The sequence below is a fragment of the Oncorhynchus masou genome, chromosome 12 (assembly GCF_036934945.1).
Source record: "Oncorhynchus masou masou isolate Uvic2021 chromosome 12, UVic_Omas_1.1, whole genome shotgun sequence".
Taxonomy (NCBI): domain Eukaryota; kingdom Metazoa; phylum Chordata; class Actinopteri; order Salmoniformes; family Salmonidae; genus Oncorhynchus; species Oncorhynchus masou.
The window spans coordinates 71196254-71219837 of NC_088223.1; the positions used below are offsets into that span (position 1 = coordinate 71196254).

Below are 23584 nucleotides of genomic sequence, written 5' to 3' on the forward strand. Positions count from 1 at the left end.
CAAAAGTTTACCTTTACTTGGAAGAGTTCTAGTGTTGAATGGCCATAACCACCTAGCAAACATAGCATCACTTTCTGTTTGAGCTGGGTGTTTGAGTAGGGTGAACTAGTTAGCTGCATAGCTAAGTTAAAAAAACAATTAAATATAGCTAGCTCTCTCTCTCTCTGGCTTCTTCATTTTTAAATGAATACATTTGTTCAAAACTGTTCAACTATTAACTACTCCCCTCATTTTATGCACTGCATAAATGTACTAGATTAAACTAGATTAAATTTAAATGTACTTCAGTACTAGATTCATTCTCTGATTCTTTGATTGGGTGGACAACATTTCAGTTCATGCTGCAAGAACTCTGATAGGTTAGAGGACATCCTCCAGAAGTTGTCATAATTACTGTGTAAGTCTAAGGAAGGGGGTGAGAAACATGAGCCTCCTAGGTTTTGTATTGAAGTCAGTGTACCCAGAGGGGGACGGAAACTAGCTGTCCTCTGGCTACACCATGCTGCTACCCTACAGAGTGCTGTTGAGGCTACTGGAGACCTTCATTGCAAAACAATGTGTTTTAATAAATTATTTGGTGACGTGAATATATTTAGTATAGTTTTATCTATAAAGGATAACTTTTAAAATGTTTCACTATTAAAAAATATATGAAATTCACTGAGGAGGATGGTCCTCCCCTTCCTCCTCTGAGGAGCTGTCAGAGTGTGCGCAACTGGTCAAAGGAAGTCAGGTGCAGGAGAGCAGAGATGAGTGAACAGGCACATGAGTGAACAGGCAGAGGCAGAAAAAAACAGCCGGACACAACTGCGTCAACACTCTGGCCCACAGCATGGTACAAAATAATAAAACCACGGGTCAACAAAACCCGGCGCAAAACCAGCCTGTAGCGTCACACACGTAACGAACAAACAAAACCACACACAGACATGGGGGAACAGAGGATAATATACACGTAGAGTAATGAGGGGATGTAAATCAGGTGTAAATCAGAACGCCACCCGAACAAGGAGAGGGACCGACTTCGGCGGGAGTCATGACAGGAGCCTCCACTGATTTAGATTTTTTTTGTCACTGGCCTACACACAATACTCATAATTTGTACAAATTAATTCGAAATGAAAAGCTGAAATGTCTTGAGTCAATAAGTATTCAACTCATTTGTTATGGTAAGCCTAAACACGTTCAGGAGTAATAATGTGCTTAACAATTCACATAATAAGTTGCATGGACTATGTGTTAAATAATAGTTTTTAACACGCTTTTTGAATGACTACCTCGTCTCTGTACCCCACACATACAATTATCTGTCAGGTCCCTCAGTCGAGCAGTGAATTTCAAACACAGATTCATTGCTTTCCACTGGGAGATAAATTCACCTTTCAGCAGGACAATAACCTAAAACACAAGGCCAAATCTACACTGGAGTTGGTTACCAACTGAGTGACTGAGTTAACGTTTTGACTTAAATCTGATTGAAAATCTATGGCAAGACCTGAAAATAGTTGTTTTGCAATGATCAACAAGCAAATTGACAGAGCATGAAAAATTATAAAATGGGAAAATGTTGCGCAATCCAGGTGTGGAAAGCTCTTAGAGAGTTACCCAGAAAGACTCACAGCTGTAATCTCTGACAATGGTGATTCTAACATGTATTCACTCAGGGGGTTAATCTAATCAAGATATAATAAATAAATAAAAAATGTAAATAAATGTTAGAATTTTTCTTCCACTTTGACATGACTGAATATTTAGCTTGCATGCTCTAATTGTAATGGCCGCAATAACTCCCTTCTAATTCACAATGATTTTCACACTACATTTCATATACAGTGCCTTGCGAAAGTATTCGGCCTCTTGAACTTTGCGACCTTTTGCCACATTTCAGGCTTCAAACATAAAGATATAAAACTGTATTTTTTTGTGAAGAATCAACAACAAGTGGGACACAATCATGAAGTGGAACGACATTTATTGGATATTTCAAACTTTTTTAACAAATCAAAAACTGAAAAATTGGGCGTGCAAAATTATTCAGCCCCTTTACTTTCAGTGCAGCAAACTCTCCAGAAGTTCAGTGAGGATCTCTTGATTCTTCACAAAAAAAACAGTTTTATATCTTTATGTTTGAAGCCTGAAATGTGGCAAAAGGTCGCAAAGTTCAAGGGGGGCGAATACTTTCGCAAGGCACTGTATAGTCATTTAACAGACGCTCTTATCCACAGCGACTTACAGGTGCAATTAGAGTTAAGTGCCTTGCTCAAGGGCACATTTTTCATTGAGTCTGCTCTGGGATTTGAACCAACAAACTTTCAGTTTTTTTTTCTGGCCCAACACCCTTAACCACTAGGCTACCTGCCAAATCAAGAATCTACAGCCATCAACATACTGTTCTCCTGCACATCTAATGTGCTTCCTTGTGTCCACGTCAGAATTAACACCAATCAACTGGGATCACTGGCTGGACAATCCTTTCTTTAAAAACATAACGCAAGAGTTACACTGTTGCCGAGACCAGTCTTCTTGTCTTTGCTGGACATCTGTTACATGTGAACAAGCATTAAAACTTTGCCTGGAAATCACCCTCCATTCACCTTTTATGGTGACAATAACACCCTCTATTTTCTGTATAATTTGGCACTATTGGAATTGGACCACTGCAGTTTGTAAAAGAAAGAGCAATGGCATATTTGATCACATTTCTGCAGAGGTTTGGGTGAACATTTAGGTATTTTACTGTGAACCTTTCCAACTAAACATGCATGCTGCCTATAGCGAGTGCCTGTCCATGCATTCTGAAAGATTGATTGCATATTGGAAACAATTTAAAAGTAGGCTACAGCCCACACTTCTATGCAAGAGGATGAAATGTTGTTCAATATTTTGTTCATCAATAGATTGTTGTGTTTCTATATCCTGCTTTGGTATAGTCTCTGAGATAAAGATGATGATGTTGCGCTCCTATCACACAACAATACTGTAGCCCACCCATAGGCATACTGTCAACTATTTTGCATAAGCTACTGTTCTATTCACTGTGTTGTCAGAATTGTGTCATTTTTTTTGCAGTAATTGATGCTGTATTTGGCAAAGGTATGTGACAGTTAATGAAAGAGAAAACAATAGCAAACCTGTCAGCAGAACGTTTGAATTCAACAATGTTTTGCTTTGACTTTCCCCCCAACCTTTTCCCCCTGTGAATTGTGAAACATTGTCTAGGCTAGTCAAAACAAATTTAAATTACAGTAAGCTACAGTAGTAACATACACTACATGACCAAAAGTATGTATGTGGACACCTGCAACTCATTCCAAAATCATAGGCATTAATATGGAGTTGGTCCCACCATTGCTGCTATAACAGCCTCGACTCTTCTGGGAAGGCTTTCCACTAGATGTTATGACATTGCTATGGTGACTTGCTTCTATTCAACCACAAGAGCATTTGTGAGGTCAGACACTGATGTTGGGTGATTAGGCCTGGCTCGTAGTCGGTGTTCCAATTGATCCCAAAGGTGTTTCGTTGAGCTTGAGGTCAGGGCTCTCTCTTCTTCCACACCGATCTCGACAAACCATTTCTGTATGGACCTCACTTGTGCATAGGGCATTGTGATGCTGAAACAGTAAACAGTAAAGACTGTGTGAATCATCACTCCAGAGGATGTGTTTCCACTGCTCCAGAGTCCAAAGTTTAAATAAAATAAAATGTTATTGATCACATACACATGGTTAGCAGATGTGGTGGTGAGCTTTACACCACTCTAGCCGATGCTTGGCATTGCGCATGGTGATCTTAGGCTTGTGTGTGGCTGCTCGGCCATGGAAACTAATATCATGAAGGTCCCGACGAACAGTTCTAGTGCTGACGTTGCTTCCAGAGGCAGTTTGGAACTCGGTAGTAAGTGTTGTAACCGAGGACAGACAATTTCGGTGGTCCCGTCCTGTGAGCTTGTGTGGCCTACCACTTCATGGCTGAGCCGTTGTTGCTCCTAGATGTTTTCACTTCACAATAACAGCACTTACAGTTGACCAGGGCAGCTCTAGCAAGGCAGAAATTTGACAAACTCACTTGTATGTTATTTTTTTGAGGGTGGATCAGCTTTAATATTGCTGTCACGCCCTGACCTAAGTTATCTTGTTTTCTTTATTATTTTGGTTAGGTCAGGGTGTGACGAGGGTGGTATGTGTGTTTTTGTCTTGTCTATGGGTTTTTTGTATATCTATGGGCTTTGGTATTGTCTAGGTAAATGTAGGTCTATGGTGGCCTGAATTGGTTCCCAATCAGGGACAGAAGTTTATCGTTGTCTCTGATTGGGGATTCTATTTAGGTTGCCATTTTCCATTTTGGTTTTGTGGGTTATTGTCTATGTGCAGTTGCATGTCAGCACTCGTTATTATTAGCGTCACGTTCATTTTGTTAGTTTGTTTAGTGTTCTTCATATATAAAAAAGAATGTATTCAAATCACGCTGCGCCTTGGTCTCATCGTTATGACGAACGTGACAATTGCGGATAGATTGTTGCTTCCATCAATGTAATTGTCTGCATCATTTCCAATCCCCCATATATTTTTTGGATAATTATATATATATACAGTTGAAGTTGGAAGATTACATACACTTAGGTTGGAGTCGTTAAAACTCGTTTTTCAACCACTCCACAAATTTCTTGTTAACAAACGATAGTTTTGGCAAGTCGGTTAGGACATCTACTTTGTGCATGACACAAGTAATTTTTCCAACAATTGTTTACAGACAAATTATTTAACTTACAATTCCAGTGGGTCAGAAGTTTACATACACTAAGTTGACTGTGCCTGTAAACAACTTGTAAAATTCCAGAAAATAATGTCTTGGCTTTAGAAGCTTCTGACAGGCTAATTGACATCATTTGAGTCAAGTGGAGGTGTACCTGTGGCTGGATTTCAAGGCCTCCCTTCAAACTCTGTGCCTCTTTGCTTGACATCATGGGAAAATCAAAAGAAATCAGCCAAGCATTTTCCAAACACCTGAAGGTACCACGTTCATCTGTACAAACAATAGTACAGAAGAATAAACACCATGGGACCACGCAGCCGCCATGCCGCTGAGGAAGGAGACGCGTTCTGTCCCCTAGAGATGAATGTACTTTGGTGCGAAAAGTGCAAATAAATTCCAGAACATCAGCAAAGGACCTTGTGAAGATGCTGGAGGAAACAGGCCCAAAAGTATCTATATCCACAGTAAAACAAGTCCTATATTGACATAACCTGAAAGGCCACTCAGCAAGGAAGAAGCCACAGCTCCAAAACCGGCATAAAAAAGTTAGACTACGGTTTGCAACTGCACATGGGTACAAAGATTGTACTCTTTGGAACCAGCTCTACGCTCCAGAACTCCAGTATGGAATCCTCCAGTGATGATCCATGGCACGAAGCCTCCAGTGATGATCCATGGCACGAAGCCTCCAGTGATGATCCATGGCCCAAAGCCTGCAGTAAGGATCCATGGCACGGTGCCTCCAGCGACGGTCTCCAGTCCGGAGCCTGCGGCGAGGGTCCCCGGTCCGGGGCCTGCGGAGAGGGTCCCCAGTCCGGGGCTGGCGACGAGGGTCCCCGCATCAGAGGCGCCACCAAGGTTGGGGGAGCCAGAGGCGGAGCGGGGGCTACTCCCCGAACCGGAGCCGCCGCCAAGGATAAATGCCCTCCCGGAACCTCCCCTATAGATTCAGGTTTGCGGCCCGGGAGTCCGCACCTTTGAGGGGGAGGGGAGGTACTGTCACGCCCTGGCCTTAGAGAGCCGTTTCATTTCTCTATTTGATGAGGTCAGGGTGTGATGTGGGGTGGGCATTCTATGTTTTGTATTTCTTTGGTTTTTGTACAGTGTGGTTCCCAATCAGAGGCAGCTGTCTATTGTTGTCTCTGATTGGGAATCATACTGAGGTAGCCTGTTGGTGGGATCTTGTTTTTTGTTAGCTCTGTGAAGCCGGCAGAACGTGACGTTCGTTATTCCTTTTGTTGTTTTTGTTTGGTGTTCTGACTATTAAAGATCATGAACACTTACCACGCTGCACCTTGGTCTACTTCTTCAGACGATCGTCACACTGGGAATGTGATGAAAGACATAAAAGCTGAAATAAATCATTCTCTCTATTATTATTCATTTTTTTACATTCTTAAAATTAAGTGGTGTTCCTAACTGACCTAAGACAGGGAATTTTTACTAGGATTAAATGTCAGGAATTGTGAAAAACTGAGTTCACTTGTATTTGGCTACGGTGTATGTAAACTTCTGACTTCAACTGTACGTACTGTTTATAAATGAGGCCCCAGGTATGCATTTTATCCGCCTCATCTACATCCTAAAAGATTTCTGGGAACTCTACCAAACTTGTCAGAGGGATGCATAGCAGATGTCAGCACAGTGCCTTTATGTTATAAAAAGCTTGAAACATTGCAAAGAGACAGGGTGACAAATGCAGGAAACATCACTGTGTGTCTCTTTGTGTGAAGCCCATCAAGCTCATTTTATCATCCCCATTCAAGAGGAGCAGCAGCAGACCGCAGTATTTACAGTATCCACATACCAAAGAGAACACCCACTGTTATGACAGGAAGAGTGTGTGCGTGTGTCTGGGGGAGAGGGCTTTCATTTCGCTGAATAAAATGGTCTAGGAGCTTGCGTGCTTTGTCTTTTTCATCCTGACCTAATTTGAGAGAGAAGACATGTTGTGCTATGTAGGCATCTAAACCAGGCCAGGGTCCTGCAGAGTTATAATTTACTGCTGACCCACTGGCTAATTTGAGGGCTCTAATACACCAAGCCCTGCGACACCCCATCTGTGATACTATGACCTATTTGCGTAGCATCAGTATACAACAGTATGAACTTCCACGTTAGACGTCTTAATATGAATTCCCATATTCATTTGATAGGACACTACCATTGGAAAAAGTTCATTCCTGTGGATACATGTCCTTTTATTTTTATTTAACGAGGCAAGAACACATTCTTATTTACAATGACGGCCTACCCCGGCCAAACCAGGACGACGCTGGGCAAATTGTGCACTGCACTATGGGACTCCCAATTACAGCCAAATGTGATACAGCCTGGTCCTTGCATTGGTGTCTATATGCAGTGCTGCAGGCATACCAGTCAGCAGTAATGCTATCTAATAGCCATTGACAAGAGACAATGTCAGCTGCAGTTCAATCATAAAATCGGTCTTCTTTCTGTTGGCTTGCTTGGAGAACAGAGCTTTATACTGTATGTTTTACTGAAGGAGTCCAAGGAAGTGTTTGGATTGTACTACATACTGTTTTTCAAATGTGCAAAATCCTAAAACCTCTGCTGTGGGTGTCAGCACGCCAACCGCCACTCCCAGAGGATGGGGTGGTGTTGCCCCCCCCCCATTTCCCCCAGAGGTGGACCCGCTATCGCTAGTGCTATTGTGTTAGCCAGTTAGCCTTCAGGCCTGCTGAATTATTTCTGCCCTCAATGTAGGTCACATGCAGCTGCTCCTGTAGTGTTTGGATGTCTGTCTCCTCCCATTACACCCCAACATCTGTAGCACAGGTCATGTACGTGACACGCCTCACCATTTCCCACATGCATGGTTCTCACATATTTGAAGGTACATGTTCACACAGCTCTTGCCAGAAGGGGCTTTAATGTTGGTTTGGATTATTCATGTTCAGGCAATGGAGACATGAACGGAGGCGTAGGTGCAGAGTTGTCATGGGCTTGTTATTGGAATGTTTACTATGGTTTGTTGTTTTTGTGTGAACACTGCGGTGCTCTGTATAAATCATTAGCATGCTAAATCCATTATCAACTGAAGTGACATGTTAAAGGGAACATCTTGTGGAGACATGTTCAACTAAAACTATGCTGAAAACACCACTAATTGGCTGGACAAACAAGGAGATCTGTGTACAATTAGCTATTATGCGTTTGTTGAATAATAGTAGGCCTGTTTGGCGCAGCTGTTGGGCTGGTCTTTGCATATCCTGCATTTTTGGCTCCATCTGTCCAGATACAAGGGTGGGGGCTTCTCTCCGTGGTGCAGAAAGATAGTGTCATCACCGTGACCTTTCTTTGCTCCATGGTTACGCTGGCCAACTTGCCTGGGCGACTTACTACCCTGCGGCCATAAACAAATGAGGGCACGTTAATATGACACGTTTCCATAGTAACAGCAAAGCTACACTTCAAGGGACAAGCCCCCATTTTTCATCAGCTGGGTTGAGCTAATAGATTGTGTTTGCCTTATTCCCCTGCCCCGGGGCCTACCGATGACACTGCAAACATTATTCAATGGAAGTGGAGCATTGCTGTATGAGGATGCCTCTTTCTTGTGTTGACAGGCTGAGAGAGAAGAGCTAGAGGTTTTTCTTCATTTGAGCAAACCTCAATGTTTTTAAATGTTTAAAAACGGGACAACGGGACTTAGCGCAGTGTTGCAGTGTTGTTTTTCACCACAAAAGAGGCAGTTCCTTGTAATACCTGGAAATCGAGACCCGACGTATCATTCCTTGCGAATACTGAGGGCAGTATTAAGTTAGTTTTACAATGTAAGTCCCGTCCCTGTGTCTACGTCATATATTTTCCGGTATCCCTTCTGGTGTAAACACAGAAGAGATGGTCTGCTACTTCACTTCTACTACTTGCAAGCTTCCTTTTTTATGCTTTTTAATTTGAGATTTGCTAAGTGCAATTTTGTCTATGTCCAGTTTGGAGGAGCGTCTGTGCGAGTCGATGAGACAATACGAGAACCTTTACAACCCTTCGATGCGGTTATATTCGGACAAGCCAGCAAAAGTCAACAGCTGGAGGGAAATATCACGGAATTTGAACACCGATACTGATATCAAAGAAACATGTAGAAAGATTCGGAACTGGTATGTTCAGTCTGAAAAGTGAATTTGGCAAGAGGAGTGGGGCTGCTGGTGGTGTATGTCCCACCGATTCTCAGACAACTAGATTGTGTTCACGTGAAACATCGTCAGACAGACACCGATATGCCAGATACAGTATGTAGTCATTATGCAGCCGAGTCCTTTTGTACATTATGTGTGTGGGTGTTTGTGATCTTATGTTTAGCAGACCTAGTTAGAACATATGACATCAGCTCTTTTCTGGATGGGGGAAACTGTGAGTGGGATATATTCAATGCTTGTGTTATAATAATGATGGCAAGTTCAAACATCAGAAAACAGACGGTGTGTTGTGTGTGTTAATTAGATTGAGATGTTTAGCATATCAAATCAAATGTATATATAGCCCTTCAGCTGATATCTCAAAGTGCTGTACAGAAACTCAGCCTAAAACCCCAAAAACTCCCTAGAAAGGCCAAAACCTAGGAAGAAACCTAGAGAGGAACCAGGCTATGTGGGGTGGCCAGTCCTCTTCTGGCTGTGCTGGTTGGAGATTATAACAGAACATGGCCAAGATGTTCAAATGTTCATAAATGACCAGCATGGTCAAATAATAATAATCACAGGCAGAACAGTTGAAACTGGAGCAACAGCACGGCCAGGTGGACTGGGGACAGCAAGGAGTCATCATGCCAGGTAGTCCTGAGGCATGGTCCTAGGGCTCAGGTCCTCCGAGAGAAAGAAAGAGAGAATTAGAGAGAGCATACTTAAATTCACACAGGACACTGGATAGGACAAGAGAAGTACTCCAGATATAACAAATTGACCCTAGCCCCCCGACACAAACTACTGCAGCATAAATACTGGAGGCTGAGACAGGAGGGGTCAGGAGAAATCCATTTTATGAAATCCATTTTAACTCCATGGAGCCCATGGAGGTATTTTAAGATTGTTTGCATTGTATTCTAATGTATTCGCCATGTGCTTGTACTTGTTGGATGGCGGTGATGTTTTGGACAGTCCAGAGATGGAGATGGGGGCCCATCTACAGGTGGTTCATAGCCTCTTGATTCATCATCCCCCCCAGCCTGGTTCATCACCTGTCCGGCACCTCTCTCCAACACCTAGGCCCTTCTCACCAACACCCAACCCACTGTCCAGGCGCATCTGTGCCCTCTGCCATGCAGCTCCATCAACCTCCACCCCATCTCCCCGAGAAAGACAGCTGAGGATCCTTTGGACACTGACATTATGCAGTGGGTGGGTGACTTAAAGAAACTGCACCAGGAGTTACAGAAACAGCAACAGAGTCCAGCAAAGGCTGTCTATGATGTCATGGTACAATGGATGTCATCTATTCCTGATCAACGTCTCCTGTTTGTCTCACCGCGAAAACGGTTTCTTTCTCATTCATACATACATTAGGGTGGTGGGTAATTTACTGGGGATTTTTGTGCAGTACAGTAAACTTGTACTGCTTTGTACATGAAATCAAATCCAAATCAATTTTATTGGTCACATACACATGGTTAGCAGATGTTAATGCGAGTGTAGCGTAGTGCTTGTGCTTCTAGTTCCAACCGTGCAGTAAATTCTAACAAGTAATCTAACAATTTCACAACAACTACCTTATACACACCGGTGTAAAGGAATTAATAAGAATATGTACATATAAATATATGGATGAGCGATGGTCGTACAGCATAGGCAATACGCAATAGATGGTATAGAGTACAGTATATACAGTTGAAGTTGGAAGTTTACATACACCTTACACGGAACCAAAACCGGTTGCGTGTGTGCGCCATCGTGCATAAATTTATTTCGTCCCCCTACACCAAACGCGATCACGACACGCAGGTTAAAATATCAAAACAAACTCTGAACCAATTACATTCATTTGGGGACAGGTCGAAAAGCATTAAACATGTATGGCTAGTTAACATGCACTTGCTAGCTAATTTGTCCTATTTAGCTAGCTTGCTGTTGCTAGCTAATTTGTCCTGGGATATAAACATTGAGTTGTTATTTTACCTGAAATGCACAAGGTCTTCTACTCCGACAATTAATCCACACAATAAACGGCCAACCGAATCCTTTCTAGTCATCTCTCCTCCTTCCAGGCTTTTTCATCTTTGTACTTATATGGTGATATACATCTACACTTTTACCACGACAACCGGCAAAACATTTCGTCTTTCAATCACCCACGTGGGTATAACGAATGAGGAAATGGCATGTGGGTACCTGCTTCTTTAAACCAATGAGGAGATGGGAGAGGCAGGACTTTCAGTGCGATCTGCATCAGAAATAGGATGACTCCTATTTTAGCCCTTGGCAACGCAGATGCTCGTTGACGCGCGCGAGCAATGTGGGTGCAATAATTGAATAACATGGATTTCTCAATTTATTTTGCGACGCTCTCGCACGCGACGTGTCCGGTCTGGTCAGCATGTTAGCATAATACATTTAAACTCAGTTTTTCACAATTCCTGACATGTAATCCAAGTAAAAATACCCTGTTTTAGGTCAGTTAGTATCAACACTTTATTTTAAGAATGTGAAATGTCAGAAAAATAGTAGAGAGAATGATATTTCAGCTTTTATTTCTTTCATCACATTCCCAGTGGGTCTGAAGTTTACATACACTCAATTAGTATTTGGTAGCATTGCCTTTAAATTGTTTAACTTGGGTCAAACGTTTCGGGTAGCCTTCCACAAGCTTCCCACAATAAGTTGGGCGAATTTTGGCCCATTCCTCCTGACAGAGCTGGTGTAACTGAGTCAGGTTTGTAGGCCTCCTTGCTCACACACGCTTTTTCTGTTCTGCCCACAAACTTTCTATGGGATTGAGGTCAGGGCTTTGTGATGGCCACTCTAGTACCTTGACTTTGTTGTCCTTAAGCCATTTTGCCACAACTTTGGAAGTATGCTTGGGGTCATTATCCATTTGGAAGACCCATTTGCAACCAAGCTTTTGCTTCCTGATTGATGTCTTGAGATGTTGCTTCAATATATCTACATAAGTTTCCTAACTCATGATGCCATCTATTTTGTGAAGTGCACCAGTCCCTCCTGCTGCAAAGCACCACCACAACATGATGCTGCCACCCCCATGCTTCACGGTTGGGATGGTGTTCTTCGGCTTTCAAGCCTCCCCCTTTTCCCTCCAAACATTAGGATGGTCACTATGGCGAAACTGTTCTATTTTTGTTTCATCAGACCAGAGTACATTTCTCCAAAAAGTATGATCTTTGTCCCCGTGTGCAGTTGCAAACCATAGTCTGGCTTTTTTATGGCAGTTTTGGAGCAGTGGCTTCTTCTTTGCTGATCAGGCTTTCAGGTTATGTCGATATAGGACTTGTTTACTCTGGATACAGATACTTTTGTGTCTGTTTCCTCCAGCATCTTCACAATTTCCTTGGCTGTTGTTCTGGGATTTATTTGCACTTCTGCACAGAAGTACGTTCATCTCTAGGAGACAGAACGTGTCTCCTTCCTGACTGGTATGATGGCTGCGTGGTCCTATGGTGTTTATACTTGCGTACTATTGTTTGTACAGATGAACGTAGTACCTTCAGGCGTTTGGAAATTGCTCCCAAGGATGAACCATACTTGTGGAGGTTTACAATTTTTTTCTGAGTTCTTGGCTGATTTCTTTTGATTTTCCCATGATGTCAAGCAAAAAGGCACTGAGTTGGAATGTAAGCCTTGAAATACATTTGAAGGCACAGTCAACTTAGTGTATGTAAACTTCTGACCCACTAGAATTGTGGTACAGTGAATTATAAGTGAAATAATCTGTCTGTAAACAATTGTTGGAAAAATGACTTGTGTCATGCACAAAGTAGATGTCCTAACCGACTTGCCAAAACTATAGTTGTTAACAAGAAATTTGTGGAGTGGTTGAAAAACAAGTTTTAATGACTCCATCCTAAGTGTATGTAAACTTCCGACTTCAACTGTACATATGAGATGAGTAATGTAAGGTATGTAAACATTATATAAAGTAGCATTATTTAAAGTGACTAGTGATACATTTATTACATCCGATTTTTAATTAATAAAGTGGCTTGAGATAGTGATGGCTGTTTAACAGTCTGATGGCCTTGTGATAGAAGCTGTTTTTCATTCTCTCGGTCCAAGCTTTGATTCACTTGTACTGACCTCACCTTCTGGATGATAGCAGGGTGAACAGGCAGTGGCTTGGGTGGTGTCTTTTTGGCCTTCCTGTGACTTCGGGTGGTGTAGGTGTCCTGGAGGGCAGGTATTTTGCCCTCTGTGATGTGTTGTGCAGACCTCACTACTGGAGAGCCTTACAGTTGTGGTTGTGTACCAGGCGGTGATAAAGCCCGACAGGATGCTCTTGATTGTGCATTTGTAAAAGTGGGTTTTTAGTGACAAGACAAATTTCTTCAGCCTCCTGAGGTTGATGAAGTGCTGTTGTGCCTTCTTCACCACGCTGTCTGTGTGGGTGGACCATTTCAGTTTGTCCGTGATGTGTACACCGAGGAACCTAAAAATGTACACCTTCTCCACTACTGTCCTGTCAATGCGGATAGGGGGGTGCTCCCTCTGCTGTTTCCTGAAGTCCACGATCATGTCAAACCTACCACTGTCGTCTGCAAACTTGATGATTGAGTTGGAGGCGTGTATGGCCAAGCAGTCATGGGTGAACAGAGAGTACAGGAGAGGGCTGACAACGCACCCTTGTGGGGTCCCAGTGTTGAGGATCAGCGGGGTGAAGATGTTGTTACCTACCCTCACCACCTGAGGGCGGCCCGTCAAAGTCCAGGACCCAGTTGCACAGGGCGGGGTTGAGACCCAGGGTCTCGAGCTTAATGATGAGTTTGGAGGGTACTATGGTGTTAAATGCTGGGCTGTACTCGATGAACAGCATCCTTACATAGGTTTTCCTCTTGTCCAGATGGGTTAGGGCAGTGTGCAGTGTGATTGCGATTGCGTCGTCTGTGGACCTATTGGGGCGGTAAGCAAATTGGAGTGGGTCTAGGGTGTCAGGTAGGGTGGAGGTGATATGATCCTTGACTAGTCTCTCAAAGCACTTCATGATGATGGAAGTGAGTGCTACGGAGCGGTAGTCATTTAGCTCAGTTACCTTAGCTTTCTTAGCCGAGGGTTAACACGTTTAAATATTTTACTCACGTTGGCTGCGATGAAGGAGAGCCCGCAAGTTTTGGTAGAGGCTGTGTCAGCGGCACTGCATTGTCCTCAAAGCGAGGAGCAGCATTGTGAAGATTTACAGAAAATGTTTGACCTCTGCCATTACCAACAAAGGGTATATAACAAGTATTGAGATAAACTTTTTTTATTGACCAAATACTTCTTTTCCACCATAATTTGCAAATAAATTCATTAAAAATCCTACAATGTGATTTTCTGGATTTTTTTCTCTCATTTTGTCTGTCATAGTTGAAGTGTACCTATGATGAAAATTACAGGCCTCTCTCATCTTTTTAAGTGGGAGAACTTGCACAATTGGTGGCTGACTAAATACTTTTTTGCCCCACTGTAAATGTGATTGATTGACTTTCTGTACAATAGAAGAGGTTTAAACCCAGATAGCTTTTAGGGAATCACTTTTGACCTTCTCTCATTGGGTTAAGGTAGTACCATTCCCAGATTCCCAATGATGTCTCAGATTTAATCAATCGACAGCCCATGCATCTCATAAAAAAAACGGGTAGCCACAATGGAGCAGGAGTCATGCGACAGCCCTCAGTTGTCTCTCTCCAGAATGAAAGGCCTCCCCCAACCCCCATAGCCTAGCCTATACTGTATGTCCACATCACATTTCATTAATAACGCTCTATATTCCACACAGCCTGCTCAAGGATCTTTACCATGAGCCACAACCTTCTGGCCTGCAGCCCTGTGTATCAGAATACCTGCGTTGCCAAATAATGCTTACAGTACGAAGTACAGTTTCTAAAACTGCATATTTAAGGCTCTAGTCTGTCCAACAAGTGAGGGTAAACGGTAGACATGTTCTCTGCAATCCATTTTATTTTAATTATTATTTTGGGGTATAAAGGAGGGTCACTTGTTTTTTTCTCAAGCATTCAGAGAGGGTTTAGGTCAAATATATTTTGCTGAAGGCAGGGCCAACCATTTTCATTTCAGAGGTCCGATTTTGAAATAATGTTCATTCCCTGAAAGGTTATTTGTTTTTAAATTATTTAATCTCTCCTGGTTTCTCAGTGACTAAACCACCCTCAGTCTTGAGCTAATCATAAGTCACTCTTTTTCTTAACTGTTCCCTCTGTCACTGTCATTCCCTGTGAATAAATTATGATTCTTTGTCCTTGCAGAGGCCGACATACAGAAGCACAGCCTCCAGACAGCACAGAATCTTCTCCAGGAAGATGTGGCGCGTGCTGAGGAACAGTCCGAGGTAAATCCAAAGCCTGAACTCTAATGTTTAGTCTTAGCATAAACCACTGACTGTGTTCTTTGCATTGTCAGCACGAGTGTAGTATAATTGAAAAGCCCCCATGCCAGTCAACAGCCAGGCCACTTTTGTTCATTCTGCACTCCGGTAACGATGGACAGATTACTGCTTGTTCTAGGAATAGTCCATGAAACGCATGCACACTTGAGTATTCAAGAATGCAGGAGTTATGATCCACACTGTACTGGTTGCCTTTTTCAAGTGCGATAAAAAAAGTGTTTTCTGTGCACTATACTACATCTATCTGGTCACGATTTCAATAGAAATATCTACAGTTTGAAAGAGAGCATTTGCCTAGAGCTTTATATTTCAAAAGAACAGGTTCTTTCAAATGTTAATTTGCGCATTAAACACACAATCAAATCAAATCAAATTTTATTTGTCACATACACATGGTTAGCAGATGTTAATGCAAGTGTAGCGAAATGCTTGTGCTTCTAGTTCCGACAATGCAGTAATAACCAACAAGTAATCTAACTAACAATTCCAAAACAAATTTCTTATACACAGTGTAAGGGGATAAAGAATATGTACATAAGGATATGAATGAGGGATGGTGCAGAGCAGCATAGGCAAGATACAGTAGATGGTATCGAGTACAGTATATACATATGAGATGAGTATGTAAACAAAGTGGCATAGTTAAAGTGGCTTGTGATACATGTATTACATAAGGATGCAGTAGATGATATAGAGTACAGTATATACGTATACATATGAGATGAATAATGTAGGGTATGTAAACATTATATTAGGTAGCATTGTTTAAAGTGGCTAGTGATATATTTTACATCATTTCCCATCAATTCCCATTATTAAAGTGGCTGGAGTTGAGTCAGTGTGTTGGCAGCAGCCACTCAATGTTAGTGGTTGCTGTTTAACAGTCTGATGGCCTTGAGATAGAATCTGTTTTTCAGTCTCTCGGTCCCAGCTTTGATGCACCTGTACTGACCTCGCCTTCTGGATGATAGCGGGGTGAACAGGCAGTGGCTCGGGTGGGTGTTGTTCTTGATGATCTTTATGGCCTTCCTGTAACATGGGGTGGTGTAGGTGTCCTGGAGGGCAGGTAGTTTGCCCCCGGTGATGCGTTGTGCAGATCTCACTACCCTCTGGAGAGCCTTACGGTTGTGGGCGGAGCAGTTGCCGTACCAGGCGGTGATACAGCCCGCCAGGATGCTCTCGATTGTTCATCTGTAGAAGTTTGTGAGTGCTTTTGGTGACACGCCGAATTTCTTCAGCCTCCTGAGGTTGAAGAGGCGCTGCTGCGCCTTCTTCACGATGCTGTCTGTGTGAGTGGACCAATTCAGTTTGTATGTGATGTGTATGCCGAGGAACTTAAAACTTACTACCCTCTCCACTACTGTTCCATCGTTGTGGATAGGGGGGTGTTCCCTCTGCTGTTTCCTGAAGTCCACAATCATCTCCTTAGTTTTGTTGACGTTGAGTGTGAGGTTATTGTCTTGACACCACACTCCGAGGGCCCTCACCTCCTCCCTGTAGGCCGTCTCGTCGTTGTTGGTAATCAAGCCTACCACTGTTGTGTCGTCCGCAAAATTGATGATTGAGTTGGAGGCGTGCGTGGCCGCGCAGTCGTGGGTGAACAGGGAGTACAGGAGAGGGCTCAGAACGCACCCTTGTGGGGCCCCAGTGTTGAGGATCAGCGGGGTGGAGATGTTGTTGCATACCCTCACCACCTGGGTGTGGCCCGTCAGGAAGTCCAGGACCCAGTTGCACAGGGCGGGGTCGAGACCCAGGGTCTCGAGCTTGATGACGAGCTTGGAGGGTACTATGGTGTTAAATGCCGAGCTGTAGTCGATGAACAGCATTCTCACATAGGTATTCCTCTTGTCCAGATGGGTTAGGGCAGTGTGCAGTGTGTTTGAGATTGCGTCGTCTGTGGACTTGTTTGGGCGGTAAGCAAATTGGAGTGGGTCTAGGGTGTCAGGTAGGGTGGAGGTGATATGGTCCTTGACTAGTCTCTCAAAGCACTTCGTGATGACGGAAGTGAGTGCTACGGGGCGGTAGTCGTTTAGCTCAGTTACCTTAGCTTTCTTGGGAACAGGAACAATGGTGGCCCTCTTGAAGCATGTGGGAACAGCAGACTGGTATAGGGATAGGGATTGATTGAATATGTCCGTAAACACACCAGCCAGCTGGTCTGCGCATGCTCTGAGGGCGCGGCTGGGGATGCCGTCTGGGCCTGCAGCCTTGCGAGGGTTAACACGTTCAAATGTTTTACTCACCTCGGCTGCAGTGAAGGAGAGACCGCATGTTTTCGTTGCAGGCCGTGTCAGTGGCACTGTATTGTCCTCAAAGCGGGCAAAAAAGTTACTTAGTCTGCCTGGGAGCAAGACATCCTGGTCCGTGACTGGGCTGGATTTCTTCTTGTAGTCCGTGATTGTAGTCCGTGATTGACTGTAGACCCTGCCACAATGTTATTGACAACCAGACAGTTCACAGAAATCCATACATGGGGATGATCCGCTCCATTTCCAAAAATGTCCACCTAGACTGTGCAATAGTGTAATCACTGTTCAAATCAATCGACAGCCCATGCATCCCAAGAGAAACCGGGTAGCCACAATGGAGCAGGAGTCATGTGACAGCCCTCAGTTGTCTCTCTCCAGAATGAAAGGCCTCCCTCAACCCCCATAGCCTAGCCTATACTGTATGTCCACATCACATGTCATTAATAGCACTCTGTATTCCACACATCCTGCTCAAGGGTCTTTACCATGAGCCATAGCACAGAACCCCCCCTAACACATCATCTTAGTACATGTGATATTCCGAAAATAACTGTGTTTGAAGGAAGACAGGAAATATTGATAATGTTTACAGTGCTGGGAAATGTAACACTCAAACACTGACATGGTTGAGTGGATTTACAGATATAGGCCTACCTTTGATGAATTATAGCATGTTCCTACATTTACATAAATGTGTATATGAATATTCAGCTACTTTTTAATACATACTGCAGGTTAACCATCACGGTTTACTGAAAAATGTAAATACCTCAGTAACCTAAAGCTTCAATTTAATATAACTACACTTAACAAAAATATAAATGCAATATGTAAAGTGTTGGTCCCTTGTTTCACAAGCTAATATAACAGATCCCAGAAATATTCACTAAAAGCTTATTTCTCTCAAATTTTGTGCACTAAGTTGTTTACATCCCTGTTAGAGAGCTTTTTTTTAACCTTTGCCAAGATAATCAATTCACTTGACAGGTGTGGCATATCAAGAATCTGATTAAACAGCATGATCATTACATAGATGCACCTTGTGCTGGGGACAATAAAGCGCTACTCTAACGTGCGGTTTTGTCACACAACACAGTGCCACAGATGTCTCAAGTTTTAAGGGAGCGTGCAATTGGCATGCTGACTGCTGGAACATTCACCAGAACTTGCCAGAGAATTGAATGTTAATTCCTCTACCATAAACCACCTCCAACGTCGTTTTAGAGAATTTGGCAGTACGTCCAACCGGCCTCACAACCGCAGACCAAGTCCATAAACCGTCTCAGGGAAGCTCATCTGCGTGCTTGTCGTCCTCACCAGGGCCTTGACCTGACTGCAGTTCGGCGTCGTAACCAACTTCAGTGGGCAAATGCCCACCTTCGATGGCCACTGGCACACTTGAGATAGGTGCTCTTCCCAGATTAAACCCGGATTCAACTGTACCAGGCATAGCGTGTATGGCATCATGTGGGTGAGCGGTTTGCTGATGTCAAGGTTGTGAACAGAATGCCCCATGGTGGAGGTGGGGTTATGGTATGGGCAGGCATAAGCTACGGACAACGAACGCAATTTATAATGGCAATTTGAATGCAGAGATACCGTGATGATATCCTGAGGTCCATTGTCATCAAATCAAATCAAATGTATTTGTCACATTTTAACAGTTTTCTTCCGTTGAAGGAGAGGACCAAAGCGCAGTGTGGTTAGTGTTCATCTTATTTAATAATAAATCCAAACTGAACACTTCAATTTACAAAAACAACAAATGTGAAAACCGAAAACAGTACCGTGTGGTGTAAAACACAGTCACGGAAACAATCACCCACAAAAACACAGCGAAACCCAGGCTACCTAAGTATGATTCTCAATCAGAGACAACTAAGGACACCTGCCTCTGAATGAGAACCATACTAGGCCGAACACAGAAAAACAACCTCGACACACAAAACATAGAATGCCCACCCAGCTCACGTCCTGACCAACACTAAAACAAGGAAAACACAAAAGAACTATGGTCAGAACGTGACACACATACACATGGTTAGCAGATGTTAATGCGAGTGTAGCAAAATGCTTGTGCTTCTAGTTAAAGAATATGTACATAAAGATATAGGAATGAGTGATGGTACAGAACGGCATAGGCAAGATGCAGTAGATGGTATCGAGTACAGTATATACATGTGAGATGAGTAATGTAGGGTATGTAAACAAAGTGGCATAGTTTAAAGTGGCTAGTGATACATGGATTACATAAAGATGCAGTAGATGAGTACAGTATATACATAGAGTACAGTATATACATATACATATGAGATGAGTAATGTAGGGTATGTAAACATAATATTAAGTAGCATTGTTTAAAGTGGCTAGTGATATATTTTTCCATCAATTGCCATTATTAAAGTGGCTGGAGTTGAGTCAGTGTGTTGGCAGCAGCCACTCAAAGTTAATGATGGCTGTTTAACAGTCTGATGGGCTTGAGATAGAAGCTGTTTTTCAGTCTCTCGGTCCCTGCTTTGATGCACCTGTACTGACCTCGCCTTCTGGATGATAGCGGGGTGAACAGGCAGTGGCTCGGGTGGTTGTTGTCCTTGATGATCTTTATGGCCTTCCTGTGACATTGGGTGGTGTAGGTGTCCTGGAGGGCAGGTAGTTTGCACGTCTGGAATTGACAAATCCACCCGCACTCCGCCACACACCTACTCAGCCAGTCAGGAGCCGCTACTGCGTTGGTTGCAGCCGTGGCATACTGCATACTTTTTACTAAATGGTACGTGCTAAATAGTATGCGACAATGAGTACATATTATGCAGTTTAAGTATGTAGTACGCTAGTATGGGTATTCAGATATGGCCAATGTTGTTTTCAGTAACTTATTTGTTCTTGTAATATCGCACAGATGTGGCTAGCCCATCCATTAATGTTTCCAGCTTTAAGGTATTTAGCAAAGACGACCAAGTTGTTGCTTTCATTCATACATTTTTAGAGAATGTTAAGTCTAATATGTCACATGTACTTAAAGCTGGAATCCTTAAATGGTGAAACTGCCACATCCATTTGCGATATTACAACAACAAAGAAAGTTACTGCAAACAACACTTTTTTTCCACCTCGGACATCATTGCACGTGTGCTAGAAGAGCACAATATGTACTGTATTTTTTTTTTACCATGCCGCACGACGCTCCTCAGCTTGCTTGACAACAACAAAAAAACAATTATGGAGGTGGGGCGGCCAGTTGCACAATTTCCCCCTACTGCGGATTCCATCTTTGTCTTTATAAAGACTTCAATGTTGACAGTGTACAAGATCAAATATTTTTGGCGTCACACAACAGAACACTCTCAGTAATGGTTGCACAAAAAGAACTGTGTGCAAACCACACCCCAAAATATTCCAATGAGCCTCTTCCTCTATATTATGAAGTAGCTAGGCTTGGTGTGGGCTAGCCCATATTGGGCTTGGTGTGGGCTAGCCTGTGCACACTTTGCCAACCGCACAGGGCCAATGGAAATGGAGTCATGGGATCAAGTTTGCTGAGCACATATCGGTATGTTTTTACCCTTGTGAGAGAGGTAATTTTTTTACCAGACAATTTGTGCAACCTCGACACTGTCCTTGGTGATAAAACATTTTTATTTGGCGAGGAACACATGGCGCAACACATTTATTGAGCTTGATCCATTAGCAATTGGTCCTTATAATCCTTCATTTCACAAACCCTTTAAGTAGGTGACCGAATGCATAACTGTGAACAGACTACAGTCCTATACAGCACGTTCCCATCAAGAGAAAGGCTTACTTTCCCACACACAATCCTTCCTTCAGGTTTTGATTTATCCATGCAAGGCCGTCCAGCTCAGACTTAAATAAACTGTGATTCCTCCACCTCACACAACCCCGTTTGATGGCTCCATGACTCAAAGTTGTTAGGGCAGCAGTCAGCCTGATTGATTGGGTGACCCTCATCATAATAGGACTGCGTTGAGGAATGGCTCTTAGCCAGCACTGAAAAAACATGGGTCTCTCAAAAATAGACGACCCTCAGGCCATTTGTTTATTAGATGGATTTCACACAATCTATTTATCTAACGTATGGTAAGGGTGGGTCCTTCTGTGTGTTCCAGCCTTCTAACACCATTTGGTTTTATGTATCGCCACACTATCTTTAGCGGCTCCCTGTTGAAGACGCCAGATTTCAGCCCCAGAGGCTGAAGGTAATATCATAGTGTTGATTATGTCAAGCCCTCTACAGCTGGCAACTGTGAAGAAAGAAACAGTGTCCAGGGCAATTATGGGGGTACTGTGGGGACCATTTGCGCTGCTCTGATATGGAAGAGACACGGTAATGACCCAAGCCTTTTTTGTGTGCGTAGCCTGTTAATTGAGTAATTTCCATTGGCTGTGCTCAGACAGAGGTTAGAGTGTTTGGGGAGGTGGGCTGTGCAGACTAGACTGTCATGAATTATTCACTCCCCCCATACTGGGCTAGACGGGTCTTCCATCTGCTCCCCATGACTGGGGGCACAGTTGCCAGTCAGACTGATTACAATCATTCTAGGGCTGTGCCAGTGGAAATGTGGTGGACACTGTATTAATGGAAAAATGTAAGTTAATGTGAAATCTACTTTTACATGTGGGGCTGTGTTTGAACTGTTCCCAGGGGTTGGGAATCCTTTTGTTTGAATTCACCTGATACCCATTTATTTGTGGGCCTCTGCTTTGCAGGACCTCCTGGAGAAGTTCATGGAGGGGAATGTGCCCCTGGAGGGGTTTCTGGACTCCTTCCAAAGCTCCAGGAAGAGCTACCACATCCGCCGTGCTCAGGCCGAGAAAATCCAGGAGCTCAGCCGAGCCAAACGGAATTCCAGCAAACCCAAAAAGCCAGAGGAGCAAGAGGACAAGATGCGGGACGAGAAGCCGGAACCCCAGCGGACCAACGGCTTCATGGCCCAGGGCCCGCCCCGGGTCTTCCAGCTCCGCTACGGCCTCACCCCCGCCATCCTGCTTCCCCACTTCCCCCTGCCACCCTCCTCCACCACCTCGCCATCTGCCCTGACCCACACCAGTCTACCTCCGCTGGACTCCCAGCCGGGCCAGACCCAAATCCTGAGCCCCAGTGCCCCGCTCTCTGGACATGGGCATCCTGTGAACCTACGGGTCATTGGACAGTTACCCGGAGGCTGGTCATCCAGACCGATGCGGTTACAGCAGCTCTATAGGCCCGCCCCTCACCAGCCTGAGCCTCCATACCGATAACTGAGGCATGGGCCCTAGAGGTCTCTAGACATGGAACCAAACAGTGGCTACCAGACTCATGCACGCAAAGATGGCTTTTGTGGAATTGATCTGAAACATATGTTCACCACCCATGACACAAAACGTAAACATACCTAAAATGGGATATAACCAGAAGCCATAAAGCACAGAATAATTTCAGTTGAAAGCAAGGGAGTAAATGAAGGAGAAACAGGGCATGGTTTTCATTTTTATTTGAATGTTACACTTCCAGGGCGTCACAGGGTTGTAAAGCACAGCTATGATAAGGAAATGTCACAAATGGACTAGTGTCTCCAGCTTGTCATAAAGGACCCCATTGTCCATCCATCCGACTGAGAATTGCAAGGCTCCTATGAAATGGCCTGGTGTCGTTTTGCTGATGATCAATAAAGTTCAAATCATGGTTTTTATTATTAATCTAAATCCTTGTTGATACTTGTTTTATAGTTCGATCCAAGCAATAGTCATATTTATGCATCTTTGGAACCATTTCCAAGCCATCTTTCTGAAATTGCAACACAAAGATTAACCAAGAACACGATATGTGGCAGTGTTTATGCAGCTTCCCTTTTCAAATGCACATTTGAAGATGGTGCAGATGGTCTTCAAAAAAATGGTGTTGTCACATGGATTTTTTTTATTAATAAGAGTGGAGAGTGGATATGGGGAAACAGTCATTGTTATCTTTGGCCCGGCTCCCAAATAGGGCTACATTTTCTAAAAGGTCACCA

General features: G+C 43.5%; 1 protein-coding gene across 1 annotated transcript in view; it reads left to right on the forward strand.

Moving 5' to 3' along the window:
- LOC135550767 (vacuolar protein sorting-associated protein 37D-like) overlaps positions 1-23276 on the forward strand; it is a 46628-nt gene extending 23352 nt beyond the window's left edge. The window contains exons 3-4 of the mRNA XM_064981871.1: positions 15185-15267; positions 22302-23276. Of these exons, the coding sequence (XP_064837943.1) occupies positions 15185-15267; positions 22302-22832 (614 nt within the window). The 3' untranslated portion in view covers positions 22833-23276. The remainder of the gene's footprint in view (positions 1-15184; positions 15268-22301) is intronic.
- Positions 23277-23584: the final 308 nt, after the last annotated feature.